Source organism: Archocentrus centrarchus, chromosome 17 (assembly GCF_007364275.1).
Source record: "Archocentrus centrarchus isolate MPI-CPG fArcCen1 chromosome 17, fArcCen1, whole genome shotgun sequence".
NCBI lineage: Eukaryota > Metazoa > Chordata > Actinopteri > Cichliformes > Cichlidae > Archocentrus > Archocentrus centrarchus.
Window position 1 is genome coordinate 28,095,535 of NC_044362.1, and position 20,646 is coordinate 28,116,180.

The following is a 20,646-nucleotide window of genomic DNA, read 5'->3' on the forward strand; positions in this document are numbered from 1 at the left end:
TCACTTGCCTCACAGTTTGAGAACTACTGCTTTAATGGTAATGAGAAAATTCCCCCAAATCCTGTTGTTATTTCCCCTAAAGCTTTTCATTTATTAATTTTTTTTTAAAGCAGAGAGCTGGTACCAGGAAGGTGTTGCTGCAGTGTCCACAGGAGACGCGGGCTCCAGCTGGCTGGGGATCAGGACTGGCCGGACCAGGGTGAACAGGACCCAGATTTATTATCCTCTTACTGAAAGGAGACAGACAGACACACAACGTCAGCACTCACACCAGAAGCGACTCGAGATATTATTCAGTGCAAGTGCTAGCTAATAATGCAAGCTGATGCTGGGAGCAGTCGTCTCAAGGGCTGACTGCAGCCTCATGGAATCCATCAGCATCCACTCCTCTCATTACTACACACACTGCTTCCCTACAATCAGCTTTCTCAGAAGGCTACAGTAGCTCAGAATCACTGATCAGGCTGTGGGGCTGAGATGTGTCTGGTTTAGTCAGCATGTCTGGTTTGAATGCAAAATAGTTATACTGGAGGTAAATTCTTAAATGTAATTTACTTCAGGAAAAGTGGCCAAAGAGGAATGTACATACACAACATATGTTATTACTTCAGGTTAAGGGATGTCCTTTGTTTAATTGTAATATAATAAACTAGCGCCAAATCACAACAACAGTCACCATAAGGCAGTTTATACTGTAAGGTAAAGACCCAACAATAATGCAGAGAAAACTCCAACAACTACACGACCCCCTATGAGCAAGGATTTAGGAACAGTGGGAAGGAAAAATTCCCTTCTAACAGGAAGAAACCTCTGACAGAACCAGGCTCAGGGAGGGAGGGGGAAAAAAAGAGAGCAGAGGGAGACAGGACAAAAGCAAAACGACAGGAGAGAGGGCCAGAGTTTAATAATTGTTAATGATTAAATATAGCAGAGACTGAAAAGAGATGAGTGAAGAAGTGCTCATTGCATCATAGGAAGACCCCCAGCAGCCTAAGCCCATTGCAGCATAACTATGGTTGGTTCAAGGTCACCTGATCAGTCTCCCTGAAAGCTGAAGGCCTGAAAGCCGCAGGCTTTGCCTCTCATTCTACTTTTCAAAACTCTAGGAACCACATGTAGGCCTGAGAGTCTGAGAGCAAAGTTCTCTGTTAGGATAATAAAGTACTATGAGGTCTTTAAGATATGAAGGAGCCTGATTATACAAGATTTTGTATGTGAGGAGAAGGAGTTTAAATTTAGTTCTCAATTTAGCAGGGAGCCAATGTAAAATGTCAAAGTGTGTTGTTCCTTATGCCAATACATTTTAAAGCATTTTAGGTATTGTTCTGACAGATCAAGCCCCCCCCCCAAATTTTTTTTTTTTTAAATCAGCTTTTTATTAGGACAATACTTGTTTCTGGCACAGACATTAAATTGGTGCAGTTCTGTTACTGAAACTATGATATATCCCATGATAGTGAAGCTCAAATTTGGTCAATGAAAACTACAATGTCAATGATGATGTAGCTCATCCAGCTCATGATCCTTCACAACTCACAGGTTATTAACTGTGAAGTCAATGAGGCTTGCAAGCAGTCATATCAGGACAAATTAATCTTACTTAACAAAAATCTGACCACTACTCTAGCTAGAGTAATGACTCTTGTGCGGCGGGACAGACTGATGCCACTGCATAGCTAATCAGTCCTTCAGCCAGAAGTTATGCTGGACTAAGATAAGATTTACTCTTCAGATTGTGACACTAAAGCTGCGTCCACAATGAAAGCAATTCACAGCGACCAGACACCATGAAGGTGAGTGTCATTTGGTGACTTCAAGCGACTATGAGCAAAATAACCACAGGTGATGCAAAGTGGGCGGGACCAAACAAACATTTCTCAACTTCTAGGCGAGCGACTGAAACAACTACCAATGAGAGAGTAAGATACCATTAATTGCTGGTAGTAGCCCTAGTTTAAAGGGTTACCTCTAAACTGGAGCCTGGAACATCTACAAGCCACTAACTGCCAGCTTCAAAGCGACGTGCGACGAGAGAATCCGCTTTGAAACCCTACAACACAATCTGACGTGCACCTCCCCAGAAATGTAACTACACGTTACATTGACACAACCCACAACTATTGTGACTGTTCAGTATTGTCGAGTCGTCCTGTGCATTTCCAGCTACTTTTTCACTGCAGTTTTTCAATTTATCAGTGAAAGAATAACAATCATGGTCTCAATATAAGGAATAATAATCAGAGGAAAGTGGTTGCCCTGAAATAAACTGACCACAACAAAAAGTGGGGATGCAGGAGGGGAAAAAAAGCCCCAGGATTTTATTTGTTCCTATCAGTTGGCATCGCATCTAACACACCGGGACATGACCACAAGGTCATTAAAATGTAATGCATCATGCACAACCATAAATGCTAGCAACAAGTTGGCTACTTGCGCAGAATACATTGTGGGCTCTACAAAGATTCCCCGGAGAAGTCTAAATTGGACCTTAGACTGGATGTAAAATGGATGTGGTTGCAATTTTTAGGAGTTTAAAATGCTGGAAAAAATTATGGGAACTTTAATTTAAAAAAGAATTCTAATTTTACCCTTCCTCCATGTAAGGCCTGAATCTTGAAAATTTTCACAGTATGAAGGTAAAATTTTGCATGCCACCATTAAATATGCTAAATATTCTGATAGCGAGGCGGTCAGGTAGGATATTTCCTCAATGTATACAATAATGTCACAACAAATTAATGGATATAGAGCAAATAATGTCAAAAATATTTTTGTTTTCAGCTGCATTCATACACCAAATAATCCAAACCATTTATCCTTGAGCCTGATTTCATGAGCTGCATTTATGACACATTAACTCAGTTTAACTTGATGCATGTTTACACAGCAGCTTAAAACAAAACAAAACAAAATCTAAAAATGTTGCTCTTGCACAGTTTATGCCTTGGGCATAAACAAAAATTGTTTCTCCTTCAAATTACACATGGCAGCTACAGCATAATATTCAGACGAGCTGCCAAAGCATCTTCAGTGACTGACATCAGCCTTCTGCTTCTTGCTATAACAGTCCCATACTATGAAAAGAATCCCATCTCTATTTGTTTAGGTAATTTCCTGTCAGGAGACAGGAAACTGGATCTAAATTTTCAGCAATCCTTAATCTTCTTTATGGACTAAAAAAAAAAAAAAAAAACCCAAAACAAACCAAAACAAAAGAAACATACCCCACAAGTGACATTTCAAAAAACCTAAGCAACTTTTCCAGTTAACTTTGCCCTTCTTTGTTCTGAAGAGGATGCTGTGCTCATTTTGCCCTCTGAGATTATAATATGAAGGAATTTGCTAAGCGTTCATTTGGTTGGTAGCTGCTCTGCAGGAATTCAGGCGTAATTAAAAGCAGATAGATGCCGAATGAATACTGTGATTTTTTTTCCCCTTTTTCTTTTTTTTTGCTCCAAGGTTCAGAACAACAATTAAATTTCAACATAACCCCCACATCTCTGAATACAGATTGGAAGTTTATTTTATATATATATAAAAACACACACATACATACACACACGTGTGAGACACACCTCTCATAATACTAATGACATGCAGAAGTGAAACTCATGAAGCGGTTGTTCTAATTAGGCTGTTATTTCCTCATCCGGCTGGCTGAGCACTGCATGTAAACTGTGCTAGGAGCACAGCCTTAATTGAGGGACTGCTGCTCCCATTGCACCTTGTTTCCTCTGCTTCACTTCTCTCTGGCAGAGGGGTGCAGTGCTGTTGCAGTCGCACAGTGGTGTGCACGCACACACACATTTACAGACATACACAAATAACTTCTCACCAATATGGTCGGGGACAGGCAATCCTCTGGGAAGTGACTTTGCAGATGAGCAGACAGTTGCAGGGGCATCGCACGTACTTCTTTCCTGCTGGGGCATTCTTAATGGGCTGCAGAGGGAGACAGAAACACACAGGAGGGAAGAGATAAGACCGCAGAACAACACATTCGAATAGGAATAGATAACAAGCCAATTATTCTTGATGGACGAGAATTAACCAATACTACACGAGGGACAGGAGTATTCCAGAAGATATTGGTGGCGAGTGTACAGAAATCGCAGGTTAAGGAACCCGGTGGTGATTTATTATCAGAAAATGTTGAAAAGACTAGCGCAGTCACCAGACACCTAACCAAATGAACACCTATGGGAGATCTCTGATTGATCGTTTAAGCCCTGTCCACATATAAAAACAACTTTGGCCCCACTGCTTTGTAGCGGGTTGTAAGTGGACATACATGGTGGTGACTGTCATGGTAACACTATTGTACAGTTGTGCAAGTAATCAGAGTTTAATTTTAATTACAATTTCAATTTCCACTGATTGCTAATAATGCTCTTTTTCCTTTACTTTGGGCTTCTCCATAAAACATTACATTCATTCCGTCAGACTGTGGCAGGTTTAGTTAACATATATTTATTTAAATCCACTCAATAAAAAGAGAAGAAGTTTCTTCTATTTTTTTAAAAAGTTTACTGAGTTCACCCCCCCCCCAAAAAAAACAACAAAAAAAAAAACCTCAGTGTAATCATGTTGAATAATGCAATCTCAATATCGACCAAAATAAATGTGAAGTCCTGCTGTGAACACCTCAAGCTGAATTTTTTCACCATTGGCATCTTGGTGTTTTGAGACTGCTCAAAAGGGTAGCAACTTGCTAATAACAAGGTAGGGCCACCCAAAATCTTACCTGGTTTAATGTCCATTTTGGCTCTAATGGATACCATAACTTAAAAACTGGGGGGAAAAATGCTGTATTAAATCTGAGTTGAAACCAGAGACTGAAACAATAAACTCATTAGGAAAGTGTTGTATTGAGGTCACAGATCAAGGAAGCAGCTGGGTCATTTTCCCATAGACATCTATACAATTAGGCTACGTTCACACTGCAGCCTGAAGTGACCCAAATCCGATTGTTTTGCCCTTATGCGACCTGTATCTGATCTTTTCATAACAGTCTGAACAACACAGATCCAATTTTTACAAATGCGACCCAGGCCACTTGGATATGTGGTCCTAAATTCGATATGTATCTGATCTTTACAAACGTGACCTGCGTCTGTACGGCCAGGTCGCACTCATCTGACCTGTACGTCATTGACACTCGACGAATGTCACTATTCTGCGTCCTGATCCATGTTTACTTCCGCAAACACTGAGCACACTCGCTTCGTGTGACGTTATTGCAACCTTTACTGCGCATGCGGGACATTTTTATGTTGTTTTCACAAAAAAAAAAAAAATCAGAATTGAACATTAAGGCCTGCAGTGTGAACGTAGCCTTAGACTTCTTTTAGCAACCATGAGTTGCCCCCTGCTGGCCATTAGAAAAAAATGCAGGTTTAACACATTTCCTCATTGCTTTTCATGCCTAGAAGATAAGTCTATATTTTACATGGTCTATGGATATTTTGATAAGATTGGACTTTGCAACAAATGGTGAATAAATAATAAATATATCAAACAAAATCATCCACATTTCCAGCCAAATTGATAATTACAAACAGGGATCATTCTGATATTCATTAAGTTACAAAAAGAATTGAATAGTTTATACTGTAACTGTTTTTTGTTTTACCAGCCCGTGGTATGATGTAATGTACCACTACTGCCAGATAGTGGTGCTAATGCACCTAGGAGAAAAAAAAAATGGAATGACACTTACATAGCGCCTCACTAGCCAGTTGAGCACTGAAAGCATTTTCTACAAGTCTTATTTACCCAGTCACGCACATTCATGCACCACTTTTATCTATCCCTGAGCATTCAAAAACATGCACATTCACACTTCAGTGGATGCATCAGGGACAACCTGGGTTCAGTACCCAAAGATACTTCGGCATGCGGACCGAAGGAGTCAGGGATTGATCCACTGCCCTTCTGATTGACAGATGACCCACTCCACCACCTGAGCCACAGCCGTGAAGAAGAGCATGCCGCTACCGGTCGAGCATCGTAACTGTTGAGCGCACGTGGCGCAGTACTACTACTATTACACTATAATGCTGCTGCTGGCTCCTTGTTTCAATATATTCACAGCAGGGTTATAATAGTTTTGGATTTTACATTATAGTTTAGTTTTAGTTAGTTTTTACTTTTTTTTCTCTAATTCAGTTAGTTTTGATTAGTTTTCAGAGTGGTTTTGCTCGTTTTTATTAGTTTTTATTTTTGGTTTCATGCTTAGTTTTAGTTAGTTTCAGTTAGTTTCAGTATTAGTTTTAGTATTTTCATACCTAATCAGGTGCAAGATTCAAGGCGCAAAAGTGACTATTGTGTAATGAAAACTTGACAAAAGATACAGTTTAAAGAAATATATTCAACAACCAGCTGTTCACAAGACATGCTAAATGTGTGTAATATTAAGGACACACATGAACATCAACAGGGAGAAACAAAGAAAAACATGAATTCCCAAACTCAATAAATTCTACAATAAACTCCACAATAAACTTCAGCATCAGTGCAGCAGATTAATAACGCCTACATGTGGTGTTAAACAAAAACAAACTCTTTGAAGGAGTCAAAGCTCAAATCCAGCTGCATCCTGATGTTCTCACCACCTGAAGCTGCTTCTGTTTAGGAGCTAGCTTGGTTAGATGCTCGCTAATTAAACCTGCAGGGTCTTTGCGGCCTCTGTACACAACCTACAGAAGTTGCCGACCTCATGTCCGCATTTATGCTTGTGTAGCTGGATTGTGTGTGTTATTACCTTGTGGTCGTGTGCAGGTGTTTGTACTCAAAGAACCTCCATACGGGACTCTGCCGCTTTCTCGGCAGACCGCAGCAATTACTTTGCGGACCAGCGCGGTGAGCGCACGCACATGCGCACTCACACAGTTGTCCTGTGGCGCTCCCAGCTTAAACTCCGAGAGCGGAAACAATGATTTCATATCAATCCACAAGGCTTAAAATGAAAGTCAGTTTATCGATAATTTCAGTTAGTTTTAGTTAGTTTTGTAAACTCACAATTCAGTTTTAATTAGTTATCGTTTTTTCCTTTTAATTATAGTTTTTATTTATTTCAGTTAACGACAATGTTTTTTCAATTTCAGTTTTCGTTATTTCGTTCGTTTTCGTTAACTATAATAACCCTGATTCACAGTTAAAATTAGGAAGTGTGTCATCAGTGACAGCAGCTCATTAGAAAAGAAGGATGGAAAATGCGCTCCATTTCCTTACACTTTTAAATGCAGCTGTCTCCAAGCGCTGATAAAATGTTTCAGTATTTTTTTCCCCCATTTTGTCAGAAATATTATCACAAATTGAAATACTGCGATATAAATATCACTCAACCCACTGAATACTAATAGTAATAAAAAGCTGTTGAAGTCTAGAATTAAATAGTTTTGGGGTGGCCCTCATGCCTGCTCCAACAAGCGCGTTTCATCCAGTGTAGCACACACTTAGACCTTTGGGAAGTTTCAAAATAAGAGCAAGAGGGGACTGTCAATGCATCACTTGAAGGGATGAAAAAAAATGAAACAAAAAATTTTTAAAAATGAGTTGCCAAATATACTTATGCATCCATTAATTAATTTGCATAGGCAACCTGCCCAAGCAGTGCTGGAATCATCACAATACACACCATCGTGTACACGTGTGTGTGTGTGGTGCTGATGCTTCTTGCTACTACATCATTAAACTCTGGCTAACCAGATCATATTGAGTCTTGTTCGTTTCCTGATCCATTTTCAATTTCACTTGCAATGCCCAGAGGAATGAAGTGCTTATCTCCACTCAAGTGAAAACTAATATTAGGAGTGATCATTATACAGTGGGTTAGCCAGTTCCTGAATTAAAGTTACTTTTGTAAAACTATATTTCAGTGTTAACATTTATTTCCTCTAATGCAGCCCAGTACAAAAGCTTAATTAAATTCTGTTACAATGCTCAGTTTCTGTTCAGGAGATTAAAAAAAGGCTGTTCCTGTTTAACTGCGTAATATCACAGTTGTAGATGTTTCTATTATTCAGCCCATTTTATAACATAAAACATCAGCTTAAACAAAATAATGTGCAGTTACAGGAAACTAACCTCGTCTTTGGCGAGACAATAAATCATGCAACTCTGCACGTGACATCTCAATCTATAATAATTTCTGCTTTATCAGCTACGTCCTCACTCCCAGGAGACTTCCTCATGATTAACACCATTAACTGTGATTAAAAAAAAAACTATTTTTAAATGCAAATCTGTGGCAGTAAAATAACAATTAATATTGCTTACTTGCAATTACTGTTACTGATTGTCAACCCACGACTGCTGTCAAATGAAAGCAGGGCTCATGAGTCAAATTAACACTAAAACATTCTGTAAACTACACATATGTACTTAAATAACGGCTGTCTGACATTTTGCCTCTTGTCCGTGTTCCTCTGCATCTCTTTGGATTTGAGCCATCTGTAATAAAGCACTTTTGCACACTCAGGTCGATGTCAGTGTAAATGTTCTGCATGTTTCACGAGGTGGCGGAAAACAGGATATCCTCACACCTCGGACATATTTCTGCATATCTGCATATGTTGTCTCCATCTGTAAATTCCTCGTTAGGCTCACTGGTACATCTGGACATATTTCATATCTCTTCTTCCATCTGCACACAGATTTGCATGGCTAGTGAAGCACACTTGTGGAGCCCCACCAACCTGTGAATCTGGCAGTTATGGCTGTAGAAATTACACGCCGTGTTATCATCAGCACGACTGTCAAATTCCCCGAATCATAGGGATCTTTTTCTGCGGTCAGACCAGTGAGTTAAGTTGAGCATCTGTTTACTGCACACGTGACCAGTCTTTAGCTAGTGGCGGCAGATGAAGAACTTCAGTGTATTATTGCTAAATTATTTGCAATACCTGTGTAATTACAGCATTAGCATAATGACACCAGCTTCCAAACAATGTCAAGCTCCATTTAGAGTTATTAGTTTTGTTTGTGGAGCATTTCACAATGTTTGATGGTGAACCTCGACTCCTTTTTCCATCAGCATTCACGCTAAACAAGGCTGGAAACTAGAGCTCAGCTATTATGGGTCATTTGGGGCCTTTGATGATTTTCAGAATTAAAAACAATTCAGATTCATCAGCCACTCTCTTCATGTTTATAGATATTAGATGTTCTTGGCGACTAATTCGCCAGTCTTTCACAGAAGAGGAAAAGAGAAAGAAAAAAAAACTGAGTAAAAACTCTTCAAAATTGAGCACAATTTAACGGACAAGATTAAACACAGACTGTACAAATAAGAGGTTTTCTTGTATATAAATTTGTGACGCCCACCAAAGAGGTTCTAGCCTTTCACCAAAGGACTATGATTTTTAACAAGCTTAAAGTACATTTTGTGCAACAAGTGGCCAAAACTAACTGCACAGATTGTACAGTCAGGTAACACAGACTCTTTGACTTAACCATATTCAGACCAAATGCCCATATGATAGTTATTTCTGGATCAAATGCTGATTTATGTGACTAAAACAAATTACTTAAAGCCTCTTTATGCCTCACAAACAATAAAAAAAAAAAAAAAAACTTTCCATCCATCCTCTTCCGCTTATCCCGTTCAGGGTTGTGGGGGGCTGGAGCCTATCCCAGTTGTCATAGGGCTACACCCTGTACAGGTCCCAGCCTGTCACAGGGCTAACACAGGGAGACACACTCACACTTATGGGCAATTTAGAATCACCAATTAGCCCAACCCCACTGGCCGGGGTCTTTCCGTGTGGAGTTTGCATGTTCTCCCCGTGTCTGCGTGGGTTTTCTCCGGGTACTCCGGTTTCCTCCCGCAGTCCAAAGACAAAAATAACTTTCAATGAACATAAAAGCCACATTTGACTAGAAAACAAATGGAAAATGAGTAAAAAAATAAAAAATAAAATAACTGATGATCCAGTGATCAGTGTCTTGTTTTTTTAGCAGTATTATTAGTAACGTGCCCCACATGAGCATAACCTTTGTCCCACATTTATTTTGTTAGGATCCGGTCACGCCACACTGCATACCCTGCTACATGTGCTGCAGACAGTCCTGAGTATTGTAAACAGTGGTGTTGCAGTGCGCTCTGCTGGACAAACTGATAACACCAAACATCTTTTTTTCCCCCCTGTATAAAAGTTTGTCACATAAGAACCTGATAGCAAAATAGTGATCAGGCTCTAATGCAGGGGTGGGTCACAGACTGTTGTGGAGTTGCTCCTTGGGAAAATTAATTGCCCACCCCGCTCTAATGGAACTAACTGTTAATGAATAAATTATTCATTTATTTATTTATTTATTTTTTAATTTATGAGTATTAGAGGCTTATACCCTATTAACACTTATCTGAATGCTAATGGGAAATGGTACAAAGCTCCATTTCCCTTAAAAGTGGTCTCATAATTTCTTTCATTTTTGTCCCCTCATCTCCACAGTCGTTCAGCCTTTGACCTGGAAATTATTTTCTGTGCACCATCTTGGACGACTCAGTTCCTAACATGCATCTGGAGGACAGAGGAGAAAGAAGAAGGGGCATGATATAGAAGGCTATAATTAAAGATACAGCGGTATATCTTTTGCGGAAATATTTTTACCCCTCAATATATTAAAGAGCCGTGACACACATCTTGAACGCACAAACTTTCTGCTATTCGACAATCTTGTGTGAGGAAAAAACAAAACTAAGTAATACGCGTACATTCTTTTAATTGTACCCTGGTGTGAATTTTCATTAAAAGTTTTCATGAAAATGCAGCTGTGTCACATCATATTTAACTGAATTTGCTTTATGTCTCATGACGTCTCAGGTTGTTAAATACTTTTTGTCCAGCTCCTTTCTCCCCGCGTCTCTTCTGCAATGAGAAGAATCTCATTTGAACTTGTGCAATCACAGGACTGCACTCTCAATGAGATGGCGCTCACCTGACCAAATCAAATTATTACGTTTTGGACAACCCAAATCACGCCAGATGGAAGTAATCATGTCCTGGAATAGCAATTTTTTTTTTTGTTGTTTTTGCTGAGACTACTCAGCTGATTTCCTGCAAATCTAACTTGGTGTGCGGCGATTGGGACACAAAAAGCGTATGATGTAATTTATAAATGCTTAATGGTGTGTGATTGCTATCCACAGCAGGCTGAAATGTGTTTCATTACAGTATTTTCACAAGGATTATAGGAACCATTAGTGACCTCACTGCAAACTGGGGATTATCCGGAGTAATGAGGATGCTGATTCTGAAAAGAGATGCTTTGAAATTTTCATGGCTCAGAGCAAAAACAAGAAAATTACATCCACCTTAATCATACTGACATAAAGGCAAGATACGTTTTGGAATTGTAGACTGCCATCTTCAAGTGATTTAAATAATTTATATTAGACTGTACAATAACATATTGAGAGGGGACCTATATTAACTGTACACCCTACTGACAGAAGCATAAACTATTTCTAACACTATTAACTGGCCATTTACAAAATTATACAGCTGGGCAGCATGCTGGGTAATGCAAGATAGCCAGAAGGAATAACAGTCTGTTAACAGCTGGGAGGGGCTCTGCCAGTATAGTCAAGAATGATAAGGACTGACGGAGGACGAAGAAAACTTAATAACTAACTAGCGACCATGAGCAGCTGTGTCTGCTGTTTGGAGATATTGGTTTTTTTAAAGATCCATTTGGCTTTGATTTCTGACTAAGGTTGCTTCTGAGCTGGACTTTCACTCGGGGCAGGGCTCAAACAGCTCCTCCAGACAGAGCTACAGCCAAGTGATTCAAAGATATCATGTTACTACAGACTAACTGGTGTTATTCCTGACAACAGAAATACTAAACCCAAATGGAGATTCCTCCAAAGCTTTGCAGCTCTTCTCTTAGCAACAGATACAATCAATTAAATATTTTGCGGAATTCACGTTTTTAACCTCGGAATAACCTCGAAAAAAATCTGTTGAATATACCAAGTCACCAAAGTGACTCCGGCCTGGATCTGCCCCGGAGTTTTTCTCTGTTGTGTAGGCTGTCAGTCCACTGTTTGCCTAAGCTGTAAATGTCGGGTGAGAAGCATCCACCTTTATTTACTCTGGAAGAGTAAACTTTGTGAAAGCAGTCCGATACAGGTCGATGGGTCAGTGAAGCTCACTTCTGACTGATGACAGCGATATTGAAGTGAGCTGTTGATAATATCCTGAACTTTTGCTTTGGTAAGCATTGCTAGTTTTGCCCCTGCTACTTAAACTGTCTTTGAAGGGTTTTCTTTTTGGACTCTGAGACTTAGTGAACAAAATCATATGATGTGAGAATGTAATCAGACTGTTTATCAGAGGGAAAGCATGATTTTTAGGACATTCAAGCCCAATATTAGCTGGCTAATGTTAGCTTATTTATTATTATAGCTGCTGTTGTTTAGCCAGCTTGTCAGCTGTCCGGAGACGAGAGGGTCGCATGTCTAATCTGCATACAATAAGTAATGGCGACAATATTGGGAATGAATAAGCATGGTTAAACATGTTTCTGTGTGTTAGAGCCCTGACTTCAGTTCAGGAAATGAGGTGGAAGCTGATGACATTTTGTTAAGATGCTGGTCCTGTGGTCTTTTTCTATCACGTTTTGCCTTCTTTGGTGAACGGAAGCCCTTCTCCAACAATAAAACATAAAAGGGACACATCCTTCGCGGCCACTGTGTTCAAATATAGTGGGGAACATGGTGGCTTCTACAAACCGGTATCTGCTGCTATGTATTTTTAATGGATTAATTATACGTTTATGAGAACGCATCAATTTGTTGGAAGAGGTAATTACACGCGAATCAATGTATATTTATGAGCACAATATCCTTTTTTTTCTATAAATAACCTAAAAAAAAATTACTGACGGATTATTTTTTGTTCTTTATATAATTTTTTTTATACTTTATATAATCCCGGAAGAGAATAAGCCACCTTAAACCTATATAATGGCTCACATACACAAAAATATTATTAATAAAATAATATTAATACTATAACATACAATTGAATCACCATAAAACAGTTTTTTGCTCATATTGTCCAGCACTGCATCACACTGCATTAGTTTTTACAGTAATATTCTGAAGGATCAGGTGTGAGGACGCAGTGTCTGAAAGCCCAACAACACTGCCTGCACGCACAGTAGCACCATGTGAATCACAAGGCATTCATACCCAACCCATATTTTTAAAGTTCTTTTGTTGTACCAACACTTTCAGGCAGTTTTTATACCTGTAAAACAGTTCATGTTAACAATTCAATTACAAACATGGGCTAGTTCAACAGTTGTGGCTTGTGCTGAAAAAACTTCTTTTAAAAAATACAAAACTCCCTGAAAAGGGGCAGGAAAGGTGACATAATACATATTCAAATAGTTTGATTCTTGATTCTTAGTGAGGTTCAGTTTCTTCTATCTGAACAAGTGTAAAACAAATAGCTCTGTTCCCGCAGCCATCACTCAGGTGAACAAATTGTAGCATTTGTTCCTTTGGGGACAGATAAAGTAACCTAAAGCAGGCAGCGAGCGGCACACACGGGTCTACAGATTCCTCTGGAAACGAACCTACCGTAGCTTCATTGCAAACCCCACACTTCACCACGTGTTGGTGGATCTTGCCCTCCACAGAGATGAGGCTCTGACACACCCTGCAGCTGATAACTGGGGCACTGCCACTCTCTGGTGAAGTGAGAGGGGAATAGGGCGGGGGGTCCTCCCCCAGGAGCACCGATGGCTGAGTGGGGCTGGGGAATGGAGGGAAACCTGAACAAAGAGAGAGACGAAGGGGAAGAAGAGCGATAAATACAACAGTAGTAAGGACTGGTGAAGGGACACAGTCACAAGGGCTACTCAATGAGCAGGAAAAAGCCTCAATTCCCATGACAAGTAACCGCTTATTATAAACAAGATAATAAGATTTGGTCTGGAGTTCAGCAGAAAAGAGCTTTAGAAGAAAAACACTCCTGGAATGCTGAGCGGGGTTAGGTTCAACAAATGAGGCTGGGTATGTGTGAAAGACACAGTTAAATCACAGCCTGTGAGAAAACGGCTCAGTTTCATCTAGAAGTCATGTGCAACATGCAGCTTTAGTTTTACTGCAAGTAACCTCTCAATTAATACATCCAGCCACATTAGTCCCTTTCTCTGTGAACGCTCATTGGTCATCGCGCTCCTTTGCAGCATCCCTCGGCAGCCTCCATAATGGCTTTCTCATATGTCAATCAAATCAGGTGTTTCTCCTATGCTAGCCAAGCGATACAGTTATCTAGCTTGTGAATAAAACAGGTTCCCTTAAACTGTTGAATTATATCAACTAATTTGTGTTAAAAACCGTAAATAAAATATAGACTTATAATAATGTTACTGAGCTGCAAATCTGAAGCTTTGGGGAGGGTTTGCCGGTGCTAAGCAGCGCTAGCTGTGAAGCTAGGTTAGCCAATGAGCCCAGCGCTGATTCCCTCCTATGCTTCCCTCCGTTATTGTAAAACTGATTATTTTATTAAATCAGTAAATGCCCTGCAGCTTTACAATCACACACTGCCCACACAGAGTCACACCAGGGTGACTCCGTCTTGGTGTGATAGCTAAGCTAGAAGAAAGAAGAGGCTAATATAAGCTAGGCTAACTGAGGGTGGAGGAGAGAGAGCACCATGGATACTCACTCGGTGGTTTGTTGGGCACACCGTACGGCCCCGCACCGGGAGACACCCCGCCGTTACCGCTGCCGAGAGCACCATCGCCCAGATCTGATAATAACGGGGACCTCTCGCCGTCCGCCATACCGAGAGCGAGGCGTGGGGTGTAGGGGGGGAGAAAGCGGAGTGAGATTGCAGTCCGATACGGTGTTGTATTGTTGTGTCGGAAATGCAGGCGTCACATGATCACACCACCACCAAGACCGCCGCTGCTGCGGTAACGACGCCCGGGGGTGTGGCACTGCTCAGGAAAGTTACATGGGAATTATTTACCACCAGTTATCACAGTAACATCTTCAGTCATCAATGGAAGGATGGTAACTGATTACTTAAATACTAAGATACATTTTTTGAGCACGGTAAAGTTTGTGAATACCCCTGTATACGTTTTTTTTTTAAAACCGAGTCCTAAATTCAGACATCTTGACTTGAAACGAGGAGAATGAATGAACAATTAATAATTAAACTAAGTTTGTAAGGAACAACAAATTAGATTTGAAACTTCCCAAAGACTGCATGATGAAAACTTGCCGAGGGTCTTTCTATATAAGAAATTATTATTAGTAGTAGCAGTATTAGTATCTCTTTGATAGGCTCTAACACACACCATATGTACAAAAATAATAGCATATAATCAGCAATATCAATAGTATCATTCCAGCTTTTGATCAGCATCACAGACAACAACCACATTCAGTGGTCGGAGGAATGGACATATTTATTTAAGCTTATGCAATAAACCCACACCATCTTCTTCAACTTGGGTACCACAAGCCCAAAACAGATTTGGACATATAAGCAGCTGTTATATCTGTGAGAAAGGAACAAAAGAGAGAAGCCCACTAACCACAAGGACTCACAGACTGACTGCAGGGGTCACCGTATCACATGCACACTCATTTATCGAATTCCTTATTCAGCAATCATTTCCAATGCACCAGCTTCACAATATATCACACACACATATTACAGTATGAGTGGTAATACTGTTTCAGTCCTCTACAAAAACACAAACTACCCACCCATCGGAATGTAATATTTCAGGTCTTGTGCTCAGCAAAGTCACCGACAACACTGCTCAAATCCACAGTCCTGGTGTTATACTCACCCTGCTCTCTTCACTTCTTTCTCTTGTTTGAAAAACAAATTGTTGCACAGTTGACCTGAGTAAATATTTGCAGCTATATTCAGTTCGTTAGGAAAATGTATACTGCTTAAAACTGGTTAGGCTTAGGTCCACAAAATAGAATCATGACTTAAGTATATAGTGAAACTTTTTTAATGTGTCCATTTTACTGCAATCTTGTGAATATGAGCACCCAGTGTTGTCATGTACCGCTGTGACAGGCAGGATTTAGGACCCCAACACAGGACTCGAGAGGCAGTGTGTAAACTCAAAAAACTCAGCTTTACTGCTGGAACACAAGACAGAACCAGAGCCAGCAGAATAAACTAGAAAACACACTTGAGAACAGTACTTGTACTGAAGGCACACAGCACAGAGAAATCAATGAGGACATGACAACAAGCAGAGGACACACAGGACTTGAATACAAGAGGGCTGATGAGATCAGTGGAAACAGCTCGGAACACAGGTGAACCAAATAACACTGATGACAAAGCAAAGCAGAGCACAATGCACAGGGACCAGAAGACTATCAAAATAAAACAGGAAGTCAGACAAACATGATACCCATGCGGACTCGACACACAGATGAACCCAAAATGTGACAAAATGGAAACACGACACAAGATTCCAGGAAAATAAACTAAACACAATACAAAAAGTAAGCACACAAAAAAAAGGACCCAGAACTATGACAAGTGTAATGCAGAGCAGGGGCCCAGCTCCCCTGCTGGATGTTACACCTTTGGTAGTAGTGTTATGGTGAATTGTTTCCAGAACAATTCAAAAGATGACAAGATTTTACTAGAAATCCTTATTTTAATACTTGTAGAATCTGTGATGACACAAACAATAGCAGGAACTCATAAAACTCACAGAAAAATGTCGAGTTTATGCCGATCATTTCTGTTTTTAATCCTTGATGAGTCCGTTTGTATAAGCATAACTGTCTGAATACATGTGTACTGTTGTCATCTTTTTCACTGCATATTGATAAAATCCATGGGTCGCTTCAGTAGTAGAGTCACCTCCAGTTCCTCCCTCTCACTGAAGAACTGGGCCTTGCCCTCATGTTTGTGCACCGGATCAGGGAGATGGAGCCCCAGTTTGCTAAAAAAGGATGGGAAAGGCAGGTTAAAGAGACGAGGAGCACCCAGGGGAGGCAGTGTGTCTGACAGAGAAAGATACTAAGAGACGTGTGATAAAGCAATCAAAGCTCAGATCATGGCATGCACTTTTGATTAAAAGGAAATATCTAAAACAGGGCGCTTCTGGTCTAAAGCGCTGCCTCGCAGTCCCGAAGGAATTAAAAATGAAAGAGAACATTTTCAAAGGATCTCTTACTATTTCGGCGTCCGTAGATCAAGGAACTTTTCTTTTACATCCAGGACCACATCTGTTGCTTTAGTGTCTGGTAGTTTGATTTTCACCTAAGAGAGGGTGAAAAGTTAGCAGCGTTAATATTCTACACTTTTCACATTTTAATCTTTTATTTAAAAAGGGAACACATTTCCTCTTTTGACCATTTTATGTCACTTCACTTGCTAAGTTTAAAGTAAAAAAAAAACACTAAACAAACACTAATGCTGGAAAAGTACTGATGTTTTCTTCCTTCCAGTCAAACTTACTGTAACCTTCAAATGACTGAGTGAGGTCACTTATGATATATTTTCATGTGCTGCTGTGGTATTTTCATCACTGTCTCCTACTTTGAACTTGTCCATCAGCTTTTCCCACAACTTTTTAAAGCTTTTTTTCCCCCCTACAGGTATTGGCTCATTGGTGTGGCAAGGATGATAGAAAGTTGTGTCATTATTTATTTATTTGTCATTTATGACCCCTGAAATAGATGAAATAGACAATTTGGCTCTGTAATTATTGTAATCTGTTGGTAATTTTCCAGAATTAGGAATCTCACTTTGACATATCTGAAAAAGTAAATGTGAGTATATATATATATATATATATATATATATATATATATATATATATATATATATATATATATATATATATATATATATATATAAAATGTGTTGTAGCTGATGTCAAAACAAACAGCCACACCACATGCACGTGTACGACACTGTGAGTAAATATCTTTTGCTAAACAATTTTTAGTGCAGTGCCACTTTTGGGTAACTGGAAAGTGTTGTAATTAATTAGCTTGCAAAGGAGAAGAATAAGAAATATATGTAATTACATAATTTGTTTGGTGTTTATGAACAGCTGTTTTTGCCATCTGACTGTATACAATAATATAATGAAGATAAAATAAATAAGATGATAAATATTTCTGTTTTAATAAAAGAGCAAAGCAAAGCTGCAGGCCTGGCAAAAACCACCCACAGAGCAGGCTTTTGCTAGTATTCAAAATATTTTTTCACATGCCTTGATCCAGGGAAGGAAATCCCAGAAAGGGGATTCTGTTCATCTGGATTTCAGTGGCAGAAACATTTCATCACTTATCCAAGTGGCTTCTTTAGTCACAGCTGACTGCAGGTTTCGCCAACCTTACAAATGGTGCACTTGCATAATGACCCACACTAGCACCACTGCTTAACACTGAGCCACAAGCTCAGTAAATAGTACTCATGGCCACTGAGAGTGGTCATGACAATGCATATTACTGATGATGAAACTGAGCAGTGGTTCTAGTTTTTGCATATCTGTAAACAAGATGTTTGTTTAGATTACAGTCACCAGTTCATCTGTAGTTTGGTGTTAAAATGGCGCCAACATACTGGAATATATAATACCTAATAGTTTAATATTTACACAAACATTTGAGAACATTTTTGAATATCTGTCATGGATAAAGTAAACAATACAGGAATGATAAACACAAATAATGTTTATGCATATTTGCCTACTCAGCCATAGGATTAATCTGCCTTCCTTGTGCTCCTTACCATGTTTAAACTGTCTCTTTAGTCTAAAACTAACTACATCTTAAAATGAATTATCGGAAAGCAGCCAAAATTTAATGGGAGAGTCACGCCTGATTTTAAATTCCTTGCTGCTCCTGATCACAACCTTGTGCGTTTCATTTTTGTATCAAAAAAAGTACACTGAGAGAAGCGTTAACAAAAAATCTTGTGACACTCGGTAAGTTACCAGCATGGCTTCACAGCACATGGAGGACGGGTCCTTTCTGCTCATACCCAAGAAGAGATCCTCTGTCCCCACACTCTGCTTCAGGATTATTTCATACCTGCACACAGAGGTTATCAACAAAGCACACACACAGAAACCACACATAGTAAATACCATCTGACATTACTTTAAACGGGAGATTAAACCCTGACACAGACAGAGCTTGAAGAAGTATGAGGGCTCTTTTGAAGCTCTAAATGTTTGATGCCTTTTTTATATCCCCTTCTGCTGTGTGTCTCTTTCTGCCCTGCAGTCTTACTCAGGTTGTGGACGTGGGTCAGCCAGATCATCATACTGTGAGCCCTCAGCCACCTCTTCCTCACACCAGATATCTTTGCTGTTCTTCTTCATGCATGCAGTCGACACTAAATAAACAGACACAGAAAGAGAGAAAAACAGATGTAGAATCAGTATGTACATTTGGATCAATATTTTTGGAGGGTTTATATTTAAGAAATGTTACCTTGTTTTTCTTTTTTGGGTTGGGGACCGATGTGTCCAGGACCCAGATGTGCGCATGCTTTTGTATCCTGTGGACATAAATGTTAGTGAGGGGAAAAATTTTTGATTTAATATTTATTGAGTTCAAATACAGTGATGTGGAATAAATAAATAAATTCCATAGAAATTGTTTGCTGTTTGACATATTCTTACAAGCAAACACTTGAGCTGATACACATAAAATTGGCAATTATGAATTCATTTTTATGATTGATAAATAAACAGACATATGAAAAAGTGAATGAACTCTAAGGAAAATCAAATACAATTTATATTTTTATTGAATAATTGTTTTTAAACGGGGTTAATTCTGTGTTGTTTGATTATCCTGCCTTTGGCAGTATGCACAGGATTTAAACCTTCACTTGTCCCAATACGTGAAGAGGCAACAATTTCCAAGGAATGCAGGTAGGAATGCTAATTTTAACAGCGTATAAAGCAAGGCTTTCCTGTCTTTGTCTCGCTAATTTATTTGGCATACCAAAACTTATGTGACATGCTAAACAGAACAAGGGAAAACTGAGACATGTAGCTCTTACTGTACAGTCCTCATCTTCCTCCTCTTCGTCCTGCTGAGCGCACAACAAGGCAGACAGAGACCGCAGGCTCTGCGCGGAAGATACCCCAAGATAATCCATGTAGATAAACAAAACAAACAAATAAAATATATTATTTCCCCCTAAACGCCCTAAAATGTAACCAATGCTACAAAGCGTAGCGGATACAAGTTAAAAAAAAACAAAAAAAAAAACCCTGATTAACTATAACTACACCACTAAATTATTTAAAAAAGCGAGAGAGAGAGAGAGAAAAGAAAAATTAGTGCTAGTATACAGATTTTAGCAGCTCATTCAAGGTTTGGACCGTTCACGCTTTCCGTTTCCATGGAGACGCCAGGCTTTCAGGCTACCATGGAAACCAGTGACGTCGAACAAATGACGTGGCCAGCGCCACTGCTGGGCGGATCGTCGTGACCTCGGGAGCCTTGACAGGAAGTTTCTAATATGATCGCCTGTGACTCTAGTTTTAAAGCAACTATAAGCTTAATGCATAATGCAATGGATATAACAAGAGAAAGACCAGGCACTGAAAAAAGATCTGGATTATAAACTATGGGAAAATAACACAACTGCAAGGAATCTG

General features: G+C 39.5%; 2 protein-coding genes across 2 annotated transcripts in view; both read right to left on the minus strand.

Moving 5' to 3' along the window:
• The window catches only part of pip4p1a (phosphatidylinositol-4,5-bisphosphate 4-phosphatase 1a), a 32,557-nt gene extending 17,637 nt beyond the window's left edge, over positions 1-14,920 (minus strand). Inside the window, exons 1-4 of the mRNA XM_030752654.1 lie at positions 14,688-14,920; positions 13,595-13,788; positions 3,836-3,942; positions 125-230 (exon numbers count right to left, since the gene is read on the minus strand). Of these exons, the coding sequence (XP_030608514.1) occupies positions 125-230; positions 3,836-3,942; positions 13,595-13,788; positions 14,688-14,805 (525 nt within the window). The 5' untranslated portion in view covers positions 14,806-14,920. The remainder of the gene's footprint in view (positions 1-124; positions 231-3,835; positions 3,943-13,594; positions 13,789-14,687) is intronic.
• A 583-nt stretch (positions 14,921-15,503) lies between these two features.
• Positions 15,504-20,407, minus strand: dnaaf6 (dynein axonemal assembly factor 6). The gene is made up of 6 exons (XM_030751630.1): positions 20,043-20,407; positions 19,466-19,532; positions 19,262-19,367; positions 18,964-19,060; positions 17,191-17,276; positions 15,504-16,956 (listed from the first exon to the last, which is right to left on the minus strand). Exons 1-6 carry the CDS (start codon positions 20,139-20,141, stop codon positions 16,827-16,829), a joined length of 585 nt encoding a protein of 194 aa, XP_030607490.1. The 5' UTR covers positions 20,142-20,407; the 3' UTR covers positions 15,504-16,826.
• Positions 20,408-20,646: the final 239 nt, after the last annotated feature.